The sequence below is a fragment of the Phoxinus phoxinus genome, assembly GCF_949152265.1.
Source record: "Phoxinus phoxinus genome assembly, chromosome: 24".
NCBI lineage: Eukaryota > Metazoa > Chordata > Actinopteri > Cypriniformes > Leuciscidae > Phoxinus > Phoxinus phoxinus.
In genome coordinates, this window is record NC_136899.1 from 21,353,917 (window position 1) to 21,374,897 (window position 20,981).

At 37.1% G+C, this 20,981-nt stretch overlaps 1 protein-coding gene across 11 annotated transcripts in view; it reads right to left on the reverse strand.

The window, feature by feature from the left end:
- Positions 1 to 20,981, reverse strand: part of abi1a (abl-interactor 1a) — a 55,721-nt gene that overhangs the window by 11,821 nt on the left and 22,919 nt on the right. For 6 of the 11 annotated variants that reach the window (XM_079601239.1, XM_079601235.1, XM_079601231.1 and 3 more), the window contains exons 3-5: positions 9,799 to 9,975; positions 3,728 to 3,828; positions 3,425 to 3,565 (exon numbers count right to left, since the gene is read on the reverse strand). In XM_079601239.1, coding sequence (XP_079457365.1) covers positions 3,425 to 3,565; positions 3,728 to 3,828; positions 9,799 to 9,975 — 419 coding nt within the window. Of the gene's footprint in view, positions 1 to 3,424; positions 3,566 to 3,727; positions 3,829 to 5,414; positions 5,430 to 9,798; positions 9,976 to 20,981 lie in introns of all 11 variants that reach the window. The other 5 variants (XM_079601233.1, XM_079601229.1, XM_079601234.1 and 2 more) reach the window with 1 other exon arrangement.

Genomic DNA, 20,981 nt, shown 5'->3' on the forward strand with positions numbered 1-20,981 from the left:
TTCATTACAAGTTGGAGAAGATAGTTGCCAGATTTTGCATTCCCAAATACACAAGTAACCCAAACTCAATACTGGATCATGAGCTGTCAGTGTGTAAAAAAAAAAAAACACTTCACTCTGTCTATATTGTGATATATAGAAAATATATATATTTTAATCACAGCTTTTGCGATTTGATAATCAAACTAAGCCACATCGCGATTTTGTCCAAAATCACTGGATGCCACAATGAGGTTATGATAATATACTGTTAAATGCTTTTCATCATGCATACTGTTCCACATATTATTTTAAAAGAACAGTAAGCAGAACATCGCATACTGTGTAGTATTCAGTAAGAAGTAAGCTAGTGCTCCATTCTGAGCATCACAGGCTCACATGGTAAAGTGACCTAGATACACACTTGGCTTTGAGACACATTGTAGTACGTTAGCCATACGTAGTTACACGTACGTTCAACAGATCAATTGATGGATTATTCAACAGTGTGGAGCTATGAGCATCATTGCATCAGTGTTACACCCCCGCATGATCCTCTGTGTGTCCATGTAGAAACCAGAGCAGCAGGGGTTCCCATGATGCACTGCAAGAGATCTCATTATCACAGCACAGGCTTTATTGCTCCATTATCTAAACGGAGATTGAGTTAAATGATCTGATTTTAACTAGAGATCTGCAAATATTTTCCAATTGAAGAATTTTCTAATTATTCTGTTGGTTGTCTGAAAGACTAGTACAAGCATTTAGAGAAGATCATATGTGACCCTGGACCACAAAACCAGTCACATGGGTCAATTTTAAAAAATTGAGACGTATACGTCATCAAAAAGCTGAATAAATAAGCTTTCCATTGATGTATTGTTTGTTAGGATAGGACAATATTTGGCTGATATACAACTATTTGAAAATCTAGAATATGAGGGTGCAAAAAAATGGAAACATTGAGAAAATCTCCTTTAAAGTTGTGCATTTATGTTCGTGATTGTGCTGCATTCACTCACAAAAATAAATGTTTTATATATTTACGGTAGGAATTTTACAAAATATCTTCATGGAACATGATCTTTACTTAATATCCGCATGATTTTTGGCATAAAAGAAAAATCGATAATTTTGACCCATACAATGTATAGTTGGCTATTGCCACTAATATACCCGTGCGACTCGTGACTGGTTTTGTGATCCAGGGTCACATATAAAAGATAGTTTCCGCCATTGCATAAACAAAATAAAAACGGTATTTCCGACTTGTATCCCATAATTTTTTGTTGCAATTCTGACTCTCACAATTAAAAAATTTAACTAATAAGCAGAGTTAAATGTAAATTATAGTATCACCCGTTGATATATAAAACATTATACATTACATCCGAATTTACCTACCTACATACAGTAATACTCATGTAAAGCAATTAATACAATATAGCACATCTCGGCTGTGTGATTGTTTATATCGTTATATATAGGCTATATCACATCTAACCTTATCCACATACATACACTACTCGCGTAAAGCAATACTATAGTGCAAATCTCATTTGCCAGATTTTTTTATTTGGTCTCAAAATGTAACTTATTGCCCAGCTCCTTATATAAAGTTGAATATATAAGTATGTACAACTTTATCCGCATACAGAGAGCATTCTCGTAAAGTGTGATATATCACGTATAGCATATTTTAAATGCTTGATTACTTGTATTGTCGCAAAATATAACTACATCACCCGGCTCTAATATTATATTATAAACATTATGAAATGAAACAATGTGTATTGTGAAAAGCACTATACAACTCAATTTGACTTAACTTGATATCTGGTCATCTGACCAACATCTAAACACTCACAACTTTTTTTTTGAAGAAAAAACAAAAAGAAATCACTACTCAACGCCACCAGATTACTAGATCCATTTGTAAATGTAACCTTTGGTAACAAAACGGTTAACTGACACTGTCGTAACCCATAATGCATCGGGTTCCCAAAGAACTTTGGATGAGGGCCGGATAAACAGAGCTGAATAAGCAGCGAACGCTTCTGGAGAGCAGATAATGACGGAGGTGGAGACAACCCTTCATACTTCATCTTAATCACACAAGATCTGCATATACAAATTGCTGACGCTGCAACTATCACATCGATTGATAAACACTGTCGGCTACACATCAGTAATCGAGAACAGCATTCAAAGATTACTCAAAAAATATATATTTAAAGCGAAAACAATGCATCTCTGTTCTCGTATGTCGATCTTTTTCATACATACAGTGACCAAGGACTGAGGCTATTAAGAGTGACGCAAAGCCCCATATCGTTCAAAAGTTCGGAGTTGGTAAGATTTTTGTTTTTGAACTATATGTACCTACTTTAGGGTTAGGAATAGGGCTTGGTTTAGTAGTTGCATGCATTTATGCACAATTTATGGTAATTACTATAGTAACTACATGTAAACTGTGTAAGAAGGACACTGTGAAATAAAGTGTTACCCAATATTGTATGTAGTCAAATTGCAGTGCGTTTTCATGGTGATTTTCGCATCATTTTAAAAGCTTGAACGACTAAGTTTACATTCATTGTAATTTTACCAGCACAATTCTTCAAAATTTCTACTTTGTGTTTTTATGGAGGAAGGTAAAAAGCAAAATCCTTTCTTCCCTTTAAGACAAGCAATTTGATGGATTCCGCAGGCCACACTCAAGACCTGGCGTTGTGGTGCCACTATTTACACAAATTAAAAGTTGTGTATTATTTATGGCATCACAGTCAGCATTAACTAATGAGGCCAATTCATTCAGCCGTTCTGAGCATGAACGCTGCAGTCCTGAGTGTGTTTAGCAAGCGCTGGGGAGTGGGACGAGGGGTTATTCCCTCCGGTCTGGAGTGCGGTTGAGGTGTGGGTTGGTGTGAGGACATTATTTACAGATGTTAGACGAGTGGGTGTGAAGAGTGCTGATCGCACACTGGAAACATTCAGAAACCCCCCGAACATCGTCATTTAGACATTAGCAACATGAAGAACATGAGCGAAAATGTTATACCCCCCAGAGGATGTCAAATATGCGCTGACATTCAGAAATAAAACTGTGGAGGCTGATGGAAAAGTGTGGGAGAGGACTAGAGGAAAAAGCCAAATTAAGAGAGAAAATTAGATATCTGATTCATTAGTAGAGCCCTTGCACACATCGCATACACAGTGTGTCTGCAGGACAAGGCAAATAAGGAATACAAAATTACTCAAATTAAATGAATAAACTTAGATAGATAGATAGATAGATAGATAGATAGATAGATAGATAGATAGATAGATAGATAGATAGATAGATAGATAGATAGATAGATAGATAGATAGATAGATAGATAGATAGATAGATAGATAGATAGATAGATAGATAGATAGATAGATAGATGGATAGATAGTGTGTTACCTGTGGGTTCTGGGTCTCTGGCTGAGAGATGCGGTGCGTCCTGGACTGTGTTGGCTGCTCAAGCGAGCAGGACTCGTCATGTAGTCATTGGGAACGGTTGGAGGTTTCACCGGCTCAAGCGTTTTATAAGGATTGTTACGCCTGCATATTTCAAACAAACAGGCATATATGATTTATGACAAATTATTTCCGACTTTGCTACTGAAAACTGCTGTCAGTGTCGAAGTATTGTGTGATAGCTTTATCATACTGCTCAGTAACGGCTTCATTCTTTTCACACTGAAGTATATAATAAGATCTTACCCAAGAGTGCCTCGTCCTGCCATGGGTGGGCTGGGAGGTTTCTGTGTTGGGGGATTGGTCCTGGACAGAGTTCCTCCTCTGACGGACTGATTGTTGCCGTGCTGCCGATTGGACAAGCAAAACATCAGTGCAAGTATTCGACCAGAGCTCGACCATCAGCTTACATAAATAAGACTAAAGGAATGGAGCTGAGAAGAGGACTTTACCAGACAAAACTATAGATTTCATCCAAACGTTCAGTTTGCTACTTCAATAAAAGGCCCTCATTCATGAATATATAATACATATATACGAGTAATTTGTGTGTGAAATGGACCTTCCTGAAAACTCTTCTCACAAATGATTCGTAACCTCGGATTTGACCGTTCAAATTGTGTAGATGATTATCTACACAATTAATATAAATATAAATAATCCATAAATAAGGAGCGCATGCATAATCATCCATTATTAGCATAATCTCGAATTACAACTATTTGAACAATATGTGATGTGAAAACTTCTGAACTCCCTTCTGAGCTTTGGCTCCAGTATAATATAAATCTATAATAAAAAGGAAAATGGACTACATGGCTGTTAATTTTGTTTTATTAAATTAACTTATTTTCATTTTTAACTAATTAGTTTAGTCACTATATCTATAATTATTGTAAATAGTGTTCTCAAAATGGAGTCTTATCATCTAAAAGAACAAAATGTTTGGATATGTTATGCACCATTTACATAAGGTTGGGCCAGGTGTACATTTTTTGATAATACAGTTTCATGAATGAGGTCCATTGATTCCAAATGAAAAGACAATTAGTGGTCGATCATTTGCCTATTTCTAAACAACAAGGTAGCAGAAATAATGATATAATAATTAACAAATAGGAATATTTATTTGCATTTTATTTTAAATTAACTTTAATTGGGTAAACAATTTTACACAATATGTACTAAATTTAAAACAAAAACAGAATATGTTTTTATCCAATAATAATTTTTAAACGTACAATGGGAAACTAACACTTATCAATATTCTCTTCTACAATCTCAAACTGCTCAGATATCAGTTGACGTACTGGCCTCTCCAATATACATCGGTCTATCACTATCATATAGACTAAAAACCTAACATTGACAGTAAATGAATTACAAACAAAATAACAGAAGCCCAAATACTTCAATTGCATAGGCAACTGTGTGTTTCAGCCACATATGAACATGATTTAATATTAAAACATGTAATAATCTTTAAATAATACAGCTATGATGGATCACTTTGTAATGGGATTGATCTACAACTACAGCATATGACGAGGTTATGAGTAGACCTGTCACAATCATACATTTGTATTGATGAATAATTTTTTTTTTACTTCTGTAAGCCTATGTTATGAAATATATAAATAACTATATATATATCTATATATATATATATAACACTTATAAATAATATAATATACTAACCGTAATATGATTTCCCTTATTTGGATGGTAAAATGTGCTTGAAATTTAAATTGCACAATTATTTCAAGTAATTGTGAGTAGATAAAGTAACCAGATGAATTATCGTGACAGGCCTATATGAGGTAAGGAGGATGAATGCAGGAATATGAATATGTAATTGGATCACAGGGAAGGTTGTATCAGTTGACCAGTAATAGACTACAGCAGGAGGGGTTCATGGGACAAGTACACTTACCTTGGCTTTAAGCCACTAGCGAGGGCAGAAAAAGAGAGTGTGAGATTTACAGAACAAGAGAGAAAGACAAAAAGAGGGAGAGAAAGAGAGAGAGAGAGGGGCAAGTCAAAAATCGGCATGTCTCAGTTCAGAGCTCTTGAAGCAGGACAAAAGCACTTTAAATCTCGAAACCTACATTTTACTGCACTAGAGCGGCGATGCTAAAATGCTTTTTCCTCTTTTCACACTTTCTTCGATTGAGTGGTCTGAAGCAGACATTAACTCCATCCCGCGGTCTCATTTCATACGGTGTTATTCGGGTCTGTACTGCAGTGCGTTCACACAATCAGTGAGATTATAGGAAATAACTCTTGAAAACGTGGAAAAGTATTCATCCCTTTGGATTTACCACCAAAACTTTTAATGCACACAAAAGCATTTGCGTTTCTATGAGCATAACTTAGTTATGCACTTTTTAAATACTGTATCAAAAGGCTGCAAGTGTAGTGACTGTTCTGCACTACACGCAAAGTGTGGCATTATTAATGTGCTGTCCCGTATGAGCAATGAGGGCAAAAGTAACCGAGACAATGCTCATACATTAAGTACCGGTAGGCAGAAAAAAAGAAACAATAGTGTATTTCAGCAATAAGGGACTTGAGGCCAGTCTATATTGTGAGTATATAAAGGATGATGTTAGGCACAGTGTGTTGTGAAGCACCTGCAAGCCCTTCAACTGTCACTATATTCACAATATTACAGAACCTGATGTGCCTTGTTGCTTTTATAAAACCATTAACATAAAAAACTTGAAACCAAATAAACCAATAAATAAACAAAAATAAAATACATAAACTGTCCCAGCCCCCTTTCTCTCCCACTTCCCTTCCTGTCTCCCATCTCAAAAAAGGAAAAAAAGTCAAAAATAAATCTTAAAAATAAATAAATAAACAAAACTAAAACAAACCAAATTAAATAAATGACAAATAAAAACAAGTATACAAAAATAAATGAATAAATAAACCAAATGAACAAAATATTGAATAAAGCATAACAAATAAATAAATAAATAAATAAACAAACTAAAAAAAAAGAATAATAATAAATATACCAAATAAAAATAATAATTATATCCTAGAAGTAGGCTATGCTAAGCCAGCAGTTTAACTGAAAATACAAAGTAGAAACATCTAATTTGATTATTTCGACCTTTGGTTATATATAAGGAATTTTTTTAATAGACTGAACACGTAATACACATTTGCAAGACTTCACCGTTTTCACAAATTCGCGTTTTGTAATTTACACGAAGACTATAACAGTATCGTCTTCAAAAAACAGTTTTCAAAAGTTTGCATTTTCAGGTCCCCGAAACGCCGTTTTTGTGTAATAGAACGGCCAAAATGCATAAAAGGTTTTCAGATTTTAGTAGAAAACAGTGTTGTGTAAACGGCCCCTAAATCTCGCACAACATCAGTTTCCAGGATCAGATCCATCCCATCATGCAAACATACATGCGGTGTTCATTTAGATCTCAGGGGAATCTGTCGAGAGCAAAAATCCTGCCTCGGCCAGACAGAAATACGGCTTAATGTATCATACTCTGACAGCGGCAAAATCCTCTGCGTTTAAGACTGCGAAAGCGCTTCATGTTCTCCCAAACAGGCAAAAAGGATCCTAATATTTTTCCTGAACAGGGAAAGGAAGTAAAATAAACTAGTCAAAAAACGTCTGAGAACTGCATTCCTGCGGCCGTTGACTAGATTAAGTGTCAGCTGACAGTGAAAATAAATCTCATCTTTTGCAAACAGTAAATTTGTCTGAAGACGCTGTAATCCTGTCCGGTGACTCAAGGTTACGGCTTCTCTTACTGAACGACATCAGGTGTAATAAAACACTGCCAGGAGATTCTGTGAAAGCATTCGGCATGATATCGAAAGTTTGGCTTTAGCTAGTATGATATAAACTCTGGAACTTTTGTATAGATTACAAATTTGAACTTTTAAGGAATAGTTCACCAAACAATGTTCATTGTTAATAAATAAAAAAAATAATTGGGGAGGAAAACAATAACGATTAATTGCATATCCCTAATGTTCTTTGAGCATCACAATAATAATAATAATTATTATTATTATTATTTCTTTTTTTAATACACAACAGTGTCAATTGAGTAGGTAAAATGTAATACTTTTATTCAGCAAGGATGGATTCAATTGATAAAAAAATTACTGGAGAAATTATGCTGAAATTCAGCTTTGCATCACAGGAATAAATTACATTGTAAAAAAACTGTTACAAACTAAATAATTCAAAATAACTTTTTTTCTATTTTAATATACTGGATATATTTACTGGATACCTTTCTACTGGATTTTTGATCAAATAAACACAGCCTTGCATAAGATGAGCATAAGAGACAGTAATGACAAGTTGGTTTCCTGGTCACTGAAACAGTTTTGTACATTATGGCTGAACTGCCAGTGGCTACAGTCCAGATACTGAAGCTTACAAACAAACAGCAGTTAGCTTTAACCCCAATAAATGTAAACAACACGTACATTAATATTGATTATATGTGAGGCTCATCCTATAAATGCTCGTAATCGATTGGCTGTTGGGTCGCAGGCGTCACTATTCCCTAATCCCCTGTGAACGCCCATGACGCTCACAATCCTGCCAGATGAACCACAGATGGAGGGTCATGCTGTCACTAGGTCAAATGTTTTCACATTTCAGCACGTCAGATAAACACAGACGCATGCTGTCAACACAAGGGCTGGAATGTGCACTGCATTGCTGGATTGTTTTTATTTTTATTAAAATGTCAGGTTATTTAAAACTCCAGCCCTATTGCAATGTTTTCCTCTATAAACTAGAACAGAGGCAGGCGTAAACTGCCATTCATCTTATTTTGCTGTTAATTTTCATACTCAATTTTAATAGAGATGAGGTATCAGGGTAGAGCTATTACACGCCTCTAGAAACCCTAACCCCAAAGCGCAGTGTCAGCTGGTGAGTCACAAAAACAATGCTTAATGCTATTAACTAGTGGTGGATCAATATGGATTTTGATGGCAGATAGCTTAGAGAGCGGGGTGGCTGATGGCCAATATAAAGCCGATTAGGGTGCAACGGATCACAGAACTCACGGATTGGATCATATTGTGGTTATTGAGTCACAGATCAGTTACTTTTTCAAATGGGGGGTGAGGGGGGGCACATATAACTTTACCTTCCATTTATTAATTAAAAAACACTTTTAAGCACTTCATAACCGACGTGTTTATGAGGACACTTGAAAAAAAGGATATTTTGACAAATTTTTACTTGCCCTGCCAAAATGTTCACTGGCCCTACCCACAATTTTTTTTTTAAATAAATTAAATAAAATAGGCCTAGTTTCAGTGTTTCAACTGTGTAAAGATGTCAATAAAACTTGCTTGTGAACAATATCCCTTAATGTTGCAGTTACCTCAGGAAAGTAATCCGTTTCTTAGTTAGCTTAAAAAAAAAACGTATTTACTGTTAATTTTATATGTATTTAAAAACTAAATTTGCCATGAAGGGTTAGGGAAACTACCTTATGTGTAACTGAGTTGTATACAACCATTTCAGCTTTTACTTGAGTGTAAATATTATATCTGGAAATAAATAGCAGTTGAATGTAATAGCTGTTGTTGATTTTGACCTCTAATATTATAGTATACCAAATGAGAGGGTTCTCTGTATAGTTTGTAGGGCTGGGACAATAATTCAATGCATCGTATATCGAGAAATGATTCTGGATTGATTATAATTTTTTCAGAATGCCTTGCGATGTCTCTCTCGATTCGGTTCTGAGCATAGGTCTTTAATAGCAGATGGCACTGCGTGGCGTAATCTGCTGTCTTCCAATGCCTTACACCGACCACTTGAACCTTCTATAAAATAATAATTCATACAGTTTGAAAAGGTTGTAGCGAATTACAAGGGTGTTTGCAGTGGGCTGTTTACATTAAACTTGCGTTATAAAAGCATTCTGAGGTGCAAGTACATTCTCAGAATCAGCTGAACGCATGAGCGCTCTTCTTCGTGAGCATTTGAGCGAGCGGTTAAAAACTAGCAAACAGCTGTTAAAAAGTAAACTCAGAATCGATTCGCGATGCATTCGGAAAAAATTGGAATCGATCCACGATTCGCGATGCATCGATATATTGTCCCAGCCCTAATAGTTTGCAGGATTATTTGGGAGAGATTTTTGATTCATAAAAAAACAAACGGTATCGGCCGATATCATTCTGAATAATCGGCTATCAGTATCGGCTGAGAAATTTCATATCGGTGCATCTCTAATAAAAAGAAAGTAAGAATCGTGTGAGATGGAAGCAGAGGATATAGATTAAACAGATGGTAATGTATTTACCTTCACTCCATGGCCCACATCATCCAGTACTGTGAAGTCGATGGGCTTCCTGATGTACCTCACCGGCCGCTCAATGTTGGCAGGAGCGATGATCTTATGAGTCCGTGTTGTGTTCTTATTTGTTGTCAGGATGCCAATCTCTCTTCGGGCGACCTTCTCCTTATGGATGTCCACCGTCTGATAAAACAAGACGAAAACAAGATGATAGATTGACAACAAGGTCCAGAAACCCAGTCTATGATTTGATTACATGCTTGTCATAAAATACAGCTCCAGCCAGTCGGACCGTGTACACATGCAGGGCACAAGACCATAAGCGTGACATGCTGTTAATGTGAAATTAGTGTGGTGATGCTGGGAGCAGTGAGCGGCTCGAAGTGCCGGACACGCAAGGGTTTCTTCAGCGGTGGGATTCACTGCAGTGTCTGTACCCAGGGCGAGACATCCTCCGGGTGTTTTAATGGAGCTTGTGAAGAAGTGAAACACTTTTGACCTTAAATAGACACCAAAAATTGGCACGAAAGCTTCAGCCTCTGCAGCCATTTCTTGCCAATTTTCAACATTCAGAAGCATCTTAGAGATGCATCATCTCACAAATACATCATTAGAATATCCCCCAGAAAAGTACATACTCCAGGCTTACTATTCTCAGCGTACAAACGTAAATGCCAAATGTGATTCAGGATGCACTGATTCTAATTTTGCATACAGAGAGTTTGAAAATTGGGATCCAAGGAGTATTTCTGTGAATACTTTAAGTACTTAAACTAAAGAGATATACTTAAACTCCTTTCAAAACCCAACAGAGGTTCTGGAAATATTTTTTTCCATTCCTTTCTCCCTTAGGGATTTTAAAACAGTCTTCGTTAAAACTTTATAACCAATATAAAGTGACTGACTATGTATATATAACATACACAATATATTTCAAATTATTGCAATAAAATATGCAATATATACAAATTAAGTATTTTGAGAGAGTAGGGAGACCGACTTGATTCAGTGCTTCATTGGAGTTTTAATTAATTCAATTAATTCATGAAACTTTAACCATTTAACCAATACCGTATTTTAAAATCACTGAAACATTTAAAAAATGTCTTTAAAAGAAAACTTTAGAAGTTACATCAAAATTCAGATTACTTTGAGAAGTAAATTTTTTCAAACCAATTTATTTAGGTGATTTGTAGTAAAGACCTATCTGTGTGTATTTGAAGATAGTTTTTAAAATTACATTAAATGACTAGTTGATAGTCACTAATCAAAGATACCAGTCACATAACGTGATTTGAATTATCTAATATATCTTATGCCCTTCTTTTGATTTATAAATCCAAAAGTTTACCTAATTCGGTAAAATTCCACGTTATAAATTCCATTTTTATATTGTGCAATTCTGTTTTCTACATTGTGGAAGTCCTAGGCCCCTGTGTTTTTGTTCACATTTCAGGAATTTTCCATGGACAAATAATATACTCTACAAAACACACAGACATTGGAAAAAGGTTAATGTGATCACGTAGAGCTCTTGAGGAGAATATAAGAAAATTCCCTCATAATGGAAAGAAGTCATTATATTTTATATTTGATGAATGGCTTAAAAAGATGCATATCATGTTTTCAACTCATTCTGACTATCTACAGTTCATCCGAAGGCCAAAATCAGTGGCATAAAAAGCTGACACAATGAATGCTGGGTGTTTATCTGAACGGCTCTGCATCACTTGCACTAGTGCTGAGGTTTCAGTTCCCTATAAAGACTCAACTTTATGGATTCCTCAATTAGGCTTCATGGGCAACAAAGTTTCCCAGTAACACACCATACAGCACCAATTAAAATGTTTATTGCCATCTGCTTGATCTAGTCTCTCTCTCGGAGAGGGAACAGTGCTCTCTCTGGCACACGAGAGACTCGAGCAGATGCGCCAGGCCTCCTGTTGGAGATGAAAGGGCAGCAGTGTCTGCAGTGCAGGAACACAGAGGATCCCATTCATTTCTCAAAGGAGTTAGAGCAGCTCCAGCTCCTATTCAACATCAGGAAGAAGGAGTCTTGTGCATTGCGCCCTTAAAAAGGTTTAAATTCATCTGCTTATTACTTAGTCATCTCAAAAGACAGTGGTTCAACACTGGTGTAATACTGCATACAGGAGCCCTTGATTTGGAACTGTGGAAGTCCAAAATAAATTTATAGAGAAAAACTAAATTATAGAGTTAACGATATGAATAGTCAAAAGTACTTTCATATATACACATACTCACTGGACACTATGCAATCTAGTACTGGGTTGAACCCTTTTTTCCTTCAGAACTGACTTAATTCTTCATGGCATGGTTTCAACAATGTGTTGGAAACATTCCTCGGATATTTTGGTCCGCATTGATGACAGCATCATGCACTTGCTGCAGATTTGTTGGCTGCACATCCATGATCTCCCATTCCACCAAGAGCATCCCAAAGCTGCTCTATTGGATTGAGATCTGGTGACAGTGGAGGCCATTTGAGTATAGTGAACACGTTGTCATGTTCAAGAAACCACTTTGAGATGATTTGACCTTTGTGACATGGCACGTTATCCTGCTTTCCATCAGCAGATGGACATGGTCATAAAGAGATGGACATGGTTTGCAACAATACTCAGGTAGGCTGTAGTACTAAGGTGCTCAAAGTGTGCCGGGAAAATATCCTCCACACCATTACACCACCAGCCTGAACACTTGATCCAAGGCAGGATGGAGCCGTGCTTTTATGTTGTTTATGCCGAATTCTGACCCTACTATCTGAATGTCACAGTAGAAATAGAGCCTCATCAGACCAGGCAATGTTTTTCCAATCTTCAATTGTCCAGTTTTGGTGAGCCCATGTGATTTGTACTGTGGCCTTAGCTTCCTGTTCTTAGCTGACAGGAATGGCACCGGTGTGTCTTCTGCTGCGATAGCCAATCTGCTTCAAGGTTAGACGTGTTGAGTGTTCAGAGATGCTCTTCTGAAGACCTTGGTTGTATGAGTGGTTATTTAATTTACTGTTGCCATTCTATCAGCTTGAACCAGTCTGGCCATTATCCTCTGACCTCTGGCACTAACAAGACATTTTCACCCACAAAACAGCCACTCACTGAATATTTTCTGTTTTTCGGACCATTCTCTGTAAACCCTAGAGAGGGTTGAGTGCAAAAATCCCAGTAGATCAGCAGTTTCTGAAATACTCAGACCAGCCCGTCTGGCACCAACAACCATTCCACATTCAGAGTAACTTAAATCACAGCTCTTCCCCATTCTGATGCTCAGTTTGAACTTCAGCAGATCGTATTAACCATGTCTACATGCCTAAACAACAACTAAAAAAAAAAATGAATGACAATGTTTCAAGTATTGTGTTGAAACATTGAATATTGGAAGAAAAATATAAATACTGAATTGAGGGCAGGGGTTTATTTGAAACATCTTTGAAGGGAACTGACTGTCTTCAGAAAAGTTTCAATGGCACTGAAATGGCTTTGTGTACAGCGGCACCCAAAGAAACACTATATCGCTGTTGCCCCATAAGCACCACTTACTGTCAAAGAGTGAATTTGGATTTTCATTCAGTCTGTCTGCTGTTTTTGTTTTGTGCAGGTATGTTTAATCTAGCACCATTTCACAAAGCTAAAGTCAGTTTTGCTTTAAATCTTGAAATTAATAAAATCTAATTTAAAATAAAAACAACTGCTCAAGCAACATCTTTGTTAGGGTCGTGATTAAAACTGCAGTGGTTGCCTGTAGTTTCAAATGTCTTCAGATATTTATGTTTAAGGCCAGTTAGGCCTGTAATAGTGCAAATAAACAACAAATAAATCAGATTTTACCAGATGTTGACTTTCTCTAAAAATTATAAACCTTTAAAATGCACTAATGGCGAACCCTGTTAGGCTAAGACTAAATCAGTGTTAGCCTGCAGGACTTTCTTTCTGCAGCACTAGAATCCATTGTAACAAAAATACAGACAAGGTTTTTTAAGATGTAAATGTGGATGGACGAAAAATAGACGTAGACATTACAGAATTGTTGTTAGTGAAATAAGCAGGGGTTTTTTTGGAGTAAACTGAGCTCTACATTCAGCAGTGCAGCTGGAGTTGGGGGAAGTGGGAGGGGAGCACAATCTGACTTCATCTCCTTCCTGTAAGCTGAAAAATAGATGTGCTGAAATGTGCGTTGCATATTGCACAATGTGTGTGGGTCCAACTTTATCAAAGGTCCTCAAAAAACCCAATGACGTGTTCCATTGTTTTGGAATCAAGTATTGAGAGCGTTCTCCTGATTGACAAGAGTCAGGGTTCAACGAAATGCCCGCTTGGTTTCAAACTGGGAGTATTTCAACATCCTATGATGAAGGCCAACCCTGCTGCCAAAACAGTTCAAATGCACACTCCATCACTTTTACATGCATCCCTTGAGCCCTGAATTGCTTTCACACATTGCTAATCAGCATGTGGATCTAACTAATTACAAATCACAGTAGGTCATCTGAGTTTGGCCAGACTGTATCTGCTCTACAGCCTTGTGAAGCCAGACTTATGACAATTGGCATGAAGTCTGATCCACATTGCAGCTTATTATAGCCAATAACTACTGACTAATATATAAAACACTTTTTACTTTAGGTTAAGGGTAGGTAAATCTGGTATCAAGTAAACCACACAGACATTGGCAAATCCAACCGTTCTCCATGCATTCATTGGCCCTCAAACTCAAGCAAAAAATGTGTTTATGTAAACAATAACAATGTTATATTAAATTGAGTGCAACCCGAGTCCTGCACACTGCATACAGCCAGTTAATCAGAATGAAGCATTCTGAGAAAGTGCTTTATATTTTCTGTGCAATAAGAATCAGACGGTATATGTCTGTAGGTGCAATGATTGAAGCGGAGCTTATTTTTGCACACACCAGAAATGCAATAGTTTGTTGGATTCCATGTGATTTTGCTCTAAAAATCAAATTCTGAAGAAATGATTCACCTTTTTCATTAACAGACTATTTCAGAAATGATATATGTCAAGGTTTAAATACAAGTGGCAAGAATCTCTTTCAACTGTAATGGGCGGCACATTTTTTTTTTTTTTGGGGGGGGGGGGGGGGGGGGGGTTGGATTGAATTAACAGCTTTGTTATTATTATTATTTTCTAAATGAGTATATCAAAAGCAAAATAAAAAAATATTACTATTGTAATATATTTCACTGTATAATACAAATTTGAGTTAAGAACAATAATGAAATAGTTTTATTTTACCTTACAACTGTAAACTTACAATACTAATATTTATAGCTGTCTTTAAACCATCAAACTTTTATTTTGATGGAAAACCGCTGGGAGAAAACTTTTCGTTTGTTAAGGCTACGTGTTTGGCTGTACACATACATGCAGGGAGCAAACAAAAGCGTCATGAGAGTTGGCTGCCTCATGTCTCAAAGCACATAATAACAATGAACACAACTTCAAGAGCTCTGACCTGTACCACCTGACTGCTGCAGATTCATTTCGCCTTTGATAGTGTTGCCATTGAAACGCATACATTCGAGTCACAAACCTCTCCGAGTAAGGTAAAGGTGGCTGCTGTTTTGTTTCTGGTGCTCGCTAACTGACGTTTGTCTAACTCTGCATAGCATGAAACGTGCTTATGAAGTGTGATGTCTGCGCGAGCAGGGTGCGCAGGGGAATGAAAATACATGTTGATAGGCAGGTAGGACATCATACCGTTTGGACGAACATTTTACAGACTTTCAACCAGCATAAAAAAAAAAAAAATCTGGAACAAATCACCTACCCTGCCTTTAATATAGTCATGTATATTGTGTTTCATTTATAAGTGGAGGGTATACAATAATTTTGTTTAAATTATTACAGTTTCTTTGAGTGCGTGTATAGTGGTTACCAACTCAGTCGCACTATCAAACTATTTTTATTCAACCCAATAAAAATGAGACGTTTACTTTAAAGATGTTATTGTTGTTAAAGCTGCCGTCGGCAACATTTTTTTTATCAAATTCAGTGAAATTGACACTATAATCCGACAGAACAACATAAATAAGGTGGTTTTAGAAAAAAACCGAGCTTCTAACTCCACCTGGAGCGTGTTATTTTGTTTTGCAAAAATCCACCGTCCCGGATCATCGGGTCTAATCAGCGCAGGGGGGTGTGAGATCTGACTGTCAATCACAGGTCGTGCACAAATCACAGATCCCCCTCCCTCGCGCAGACGCGGACGTTACAATATCACATGCACACGACACGCCTGAAGTTCGCCTGAAGATTGTACGAAGCGTGATGGCAGAGAGAAAATCTAATAACAAGCTTCCAATTCCTCGGTTATTGCTATCTATGGATAGATTAGCCAGGGCAGCCTACCTCCGAGTCTATGGTGTTGATCGATGCTGAAGAGACGGACGTGTTCAAAGAAAATCAGGTACACACGCACTGACGATGGGCGGGTGCTCGTTGGTAGTGGGGGAGGGGCATGAGAGTTGTAAACATTCAAAATTTTGTCTAAGTCCACTCAATCTGCCAGACTTGCCGACGGCAGCTTTAATATAAGTACATTTACCAGTTAAATATGCATTTCAGTTACATTTTTCCATTTTATAGGCCTCCGAAAAGAGATCGGGACAACCCCATTGGCCTACCTCAAATTTTTATTTTGATAATGCGGCTGTGAAATGAAGCGAATTGAATAGCCTATTGCAATTTCGTTTTATAGCAATTCATTGAAGAGCCCTATAATTTAAAATTTACACTGAATATCTAATGTAATGGTATGCCTCGGATCTTGTGTCTTACAACAGGATGTATCGATGCATCACAACTCGACATGAAGTGACTTCACACTGAGTTCACAGGAGAATCATGAATCACCCTTTACTGTGATATTAGTCATTTAGTAGATCAGTTCTCATTTTAAGAAACTCAATGTACAATTTCTACAGGGACGGTCCTGGAGCAATGTCTTGCTCAAGAGCCTTTCACCACCCTCAGAAGACGACAAGAGGGTGCTTACTTTGATCACATTCAAAAACTGCTCAACAGTAAAATAATGGTTCCCGCCAAACTCGCTTCTCTCGCATGTCTGAGGTGTGATCTGTGTGACCTAAATGATCCCCAGTAGGGTTGTCCCTATAACAAAGTTTTAGCAGTCAATACCAATTTCTAGTAAAATTCTATGATTCTATCGATACCTTTTATTCAAAACCACAGCAAAAACTAGTTTGCATTTAAACAGTTTTTTATATATATAAATATTAACATATTAAAACAATTACACATAGCCCAAGTATTTGTCAAATAAATAGTACATTACATAACTACTGTTAAACTATTTCATTTGAATCATTTGTAAAATGAACAGAACAGACAGTTACAAACAACAGATTAAAGATATTAATATAGTAAATTAAATGTAAAACAACTACTTAACAGTTTTCACTGCACTTTCCCAATATAGTTTTAGATACGTTTAGGTTTAGATATTGCCCATTAGTACTTTAATACAGTAATGTGATAATAAAATGCAATTATAATAAGCAGATGCTGTTCAAATAATCATTTCAAACTATTTCTTTGTATGGAAAGTAGCATGTTAGTTGATTTATTTTGCATTAAAAAGAGTTCATCCCCATTTGAGCGAGAGCATTGGATCTTGTAGACGAAGATGTTCAGAGACAGAGAGCGAGAGAAACTGCATACATGCAAAGATGGTTAACATGGAAAGTGATGCGCTAGGTTTAAATAGTTGTCTGTAAATGACAGAATATTTTTGGTTAAAGCACCTCTGAATAATTTCAGTGTGTTGACATTAATAACTCTCTAAAAGGAGCATTCAGACCAAGAGGCACATTTGACCTGACATGCACGTAGACATGATATTATTGCATGTACTATTCACAGGAGGACACACAGACATTTAAGCACAGACAGCCCTTGCGTGTGTACCGGATTGTTTCAGAACTTGGTTTTACAGAGGGGTCAATGACATTTTCGTTTAGTTTGACCGAAAACAATTTACTAAAATACCAATTTCTTAGAAATGTACTATTTGTATTCATGTTGGTTTTGAAAACTTTTATACTATTTTCGAGCAAAGCTTTCATTTAAATGACTAAAAATGTCATGTGGTATAACAACAATCAAGTCAAAAGTAATGAGACATTTTTGTTAAACCTTGAATATATGCGAGTACACATCTTTATTCTCAAAAAATAAAAATAAATCAAGGTAATTTGAAACCAAATAATTGGCAATATTTTAGTTGCACTTTATTTTACAGTACATGAACTTGACATGTGCTACTGGTTGTTGTAGTAAGTAAACCGCACGTGTACAACAGGACTGTAAAATAAAGTGCAACCATATATTTAACATTATTCAATGTGAAATATATTTCACGTACAAATGTGGAGAAGCAGCAGACAAAAAGAGAGAGGCTTTGATACTGGTCAGACAGAGAGTTTCACTTCAGCATCTGACAGGAAAAAAGAAAAAAAGTCATTTCAGCAGTTTAACGAAGCGACCCCGGGGTGGCATGGCTTCCGGAAAAGCCAGCTATGCACAAACAGACAGACGTGTTGTGCATATCTGTAGCAGCAGTGGCCTGTAGCACACACCCACACACACACACTTCCACTTTATGTGGTTATGTCAATAGGATTGCCATGCCAGCATTTAATAAAAGCGCAAAACCACATGATTATTTCTGAAATGAGAAACGGACCACACCCTGATGTTCGTGTGTTACTAGCCAAACTTTTTTTATTTATTTATTCATTGTAAGAATTAAAGTCCCACAGCAGGCTAAATAGCTTGTGAGCCAGCATTCTTAGCACAGAACCAATACAATTCAGGAAAAAACTAACCACTCATGCAACAGAACATGTGGAACAGCTCTTTGTCGCATATCCAGAGCTAAGGGGAAACGTTTGGAGACTAAAAGCAAGGACGCAGCTCTCTAACAACATTACGAGCACAGCTGAAGGGTGAGGACAGGCGCTCCCTTCACAGATTTACGGGTGTGTTATGCTCCATCTGGCTTTGGCTTCTCTCCGACAGGGTGACCACGAGCATCTGAGAGCAGCTATCTCTGCAGCGAGCCAGATGAACGCTTGCAGAGCAATATAAATGAGCAACCTCTTCAAGAGTGAGCCTTTACTCTGCAAATGTTTGCAAAAGTATATAAATGTATTTGGTTGTATATTACACAAAAGACTGCAATTAACCTCATGAATGACAAAGTTGAAGACACATCTACACACTGTGCGATGTAATGGGTGTAAAAGACACAACTCCTCAGTGGACAGCTTAATAGACAGAGTCTACTGAAAATGGACTCGATGTGGACTATCTGACTCTAAATGATCCCAGTACTATACGAGAACATACTCTGAGAACAAGGATTTAATCTTTCCAAACAGTGAACAGTGAAAAAAAGCATAATCTACTGAAACAAAATAACATATTTCACTCGTGTGAAGCATAAGGTTTATACGCCCAGGTTAAAAACAATAACATAAGTGAAGTTGAGGAATCGACGGAGGGTAGTTAAAATCCCTTCACCTGAGCAAAAAAAAAAACTATACTGTGCCCTCAATGACTCTCTCTCCTTCTACTTGTCAATACAGACAGATGATTTGTGCACAAATTGCGTTGAGGCTTCCACTCCAGAATCAAAACACTGTAGATCAACATCAGGTTACGAGTCTAAACAGCAACCTAATGCAAGGAACTTGTTTGTGATTGATTTTTCTTTCCCAGCGTGAAGACTTCAATCTATTTGGCAAACGCATTGGAGAGTTGTTGAGCTGCTCTCTGTATCTCTAGCGATTCTGAAGAGGAATAAGAAGTTTCAGAAACTTGCAGGTTGTGTGGGAAGCATGGACTTGAGAAAGGTTATACGATTGAAGAAACCCATGCCCCCTAATGTAACCTACTTGTCACAATTCACTCATAATCTCATTTTGGCCAAACTTTATTGTCAGGAAACAGAGGGAGAGCAGGTCTTCCCTACAATCTCATCTCTGGAACTCCATTTCCTGTTTGGATGAAGCTCATCTGCCGAGAGCAAACTCAGACAGACAGCAGAGATGAAGATTCCAAAAGAATTTGTAGTTGATCTTGCCAACTCAAAGTGGGGGGTATGTATTTACACTTCACATGTAACAACCAAGTATGCAGAACTTCCCAGCGGGGGCATTCTGCCGCTAAGTACCATACACTATAAACTTGCACTTTGGTGATAATGATTAGAGACGTATCACAAAACAGAGCTTTTAGCTTATTAGAGGCTATGAACATGTTTGAGGAATGCACAAACTCAGAACTTTGAATTCTTACTTGAAAATACTCAATGACAGAAACACTTTTGACAGACTTGTAAAGTCTAAGTCTTTTAATGGGATGGAGCAATCAAACCCAACCTTAATGAAAAACGGGAGATGGTAAGTCCTGCAGAGGTTTGCATGACTTTAATTCAAAATCAAGCTTCATTCACCCCAAAGGAAAGCATGTCTGAATCAAGTCTGAATCATTCATACCCTCCTTAGGTTTTTGTCTTAACTCCATCTTCTTGTCTCAGTCTTGACTCTGAATCAACCTACTCTTAATGTTTGGACTTGGACTCAATTAAGTTGGTCAGGAACACAGCATTATGCAGACAAACAGCAGTTGCTTTTTTACAGCTCCATGAACCAAAACAATGAGCTTATGCTGCGCGGTTCACGCCATCGTAACTGTAATTACGAGATGAGAACCAGTGACATTCTATCAGGAGCTGTTCACATCCTCAGATTCGAATTTATGTGATTCTATGTCAACACTATCAATGCCAACATTAATCTGCAGCAGTCAGGTGGTGCAAATCCAAGCTCTGTAAGTTGTTTACGTTCATTATTATTGAAATTTTATGCGCTTTGAGACAGGGGGTCATTTAACGCTGTCTTGTGACGCTTTGCAGACTCTTCTGTGTGTTCATGTGTTTTGAAGGAGGCGTGGCTTTAGAGATGCTCTGAAGGGAGGGTGGAAGCTCATGCTTTCAAAGCTAGCTTGCTTTGTTAGCTTCTCTGAAATTAGTTAATAGGAGATCAATCGCTGATGGGGTAACCATGAAACCTTTTCTAAGCATACTGCTTCAGAACTCCACTCAGAGCTGCTTTTTATTTAATT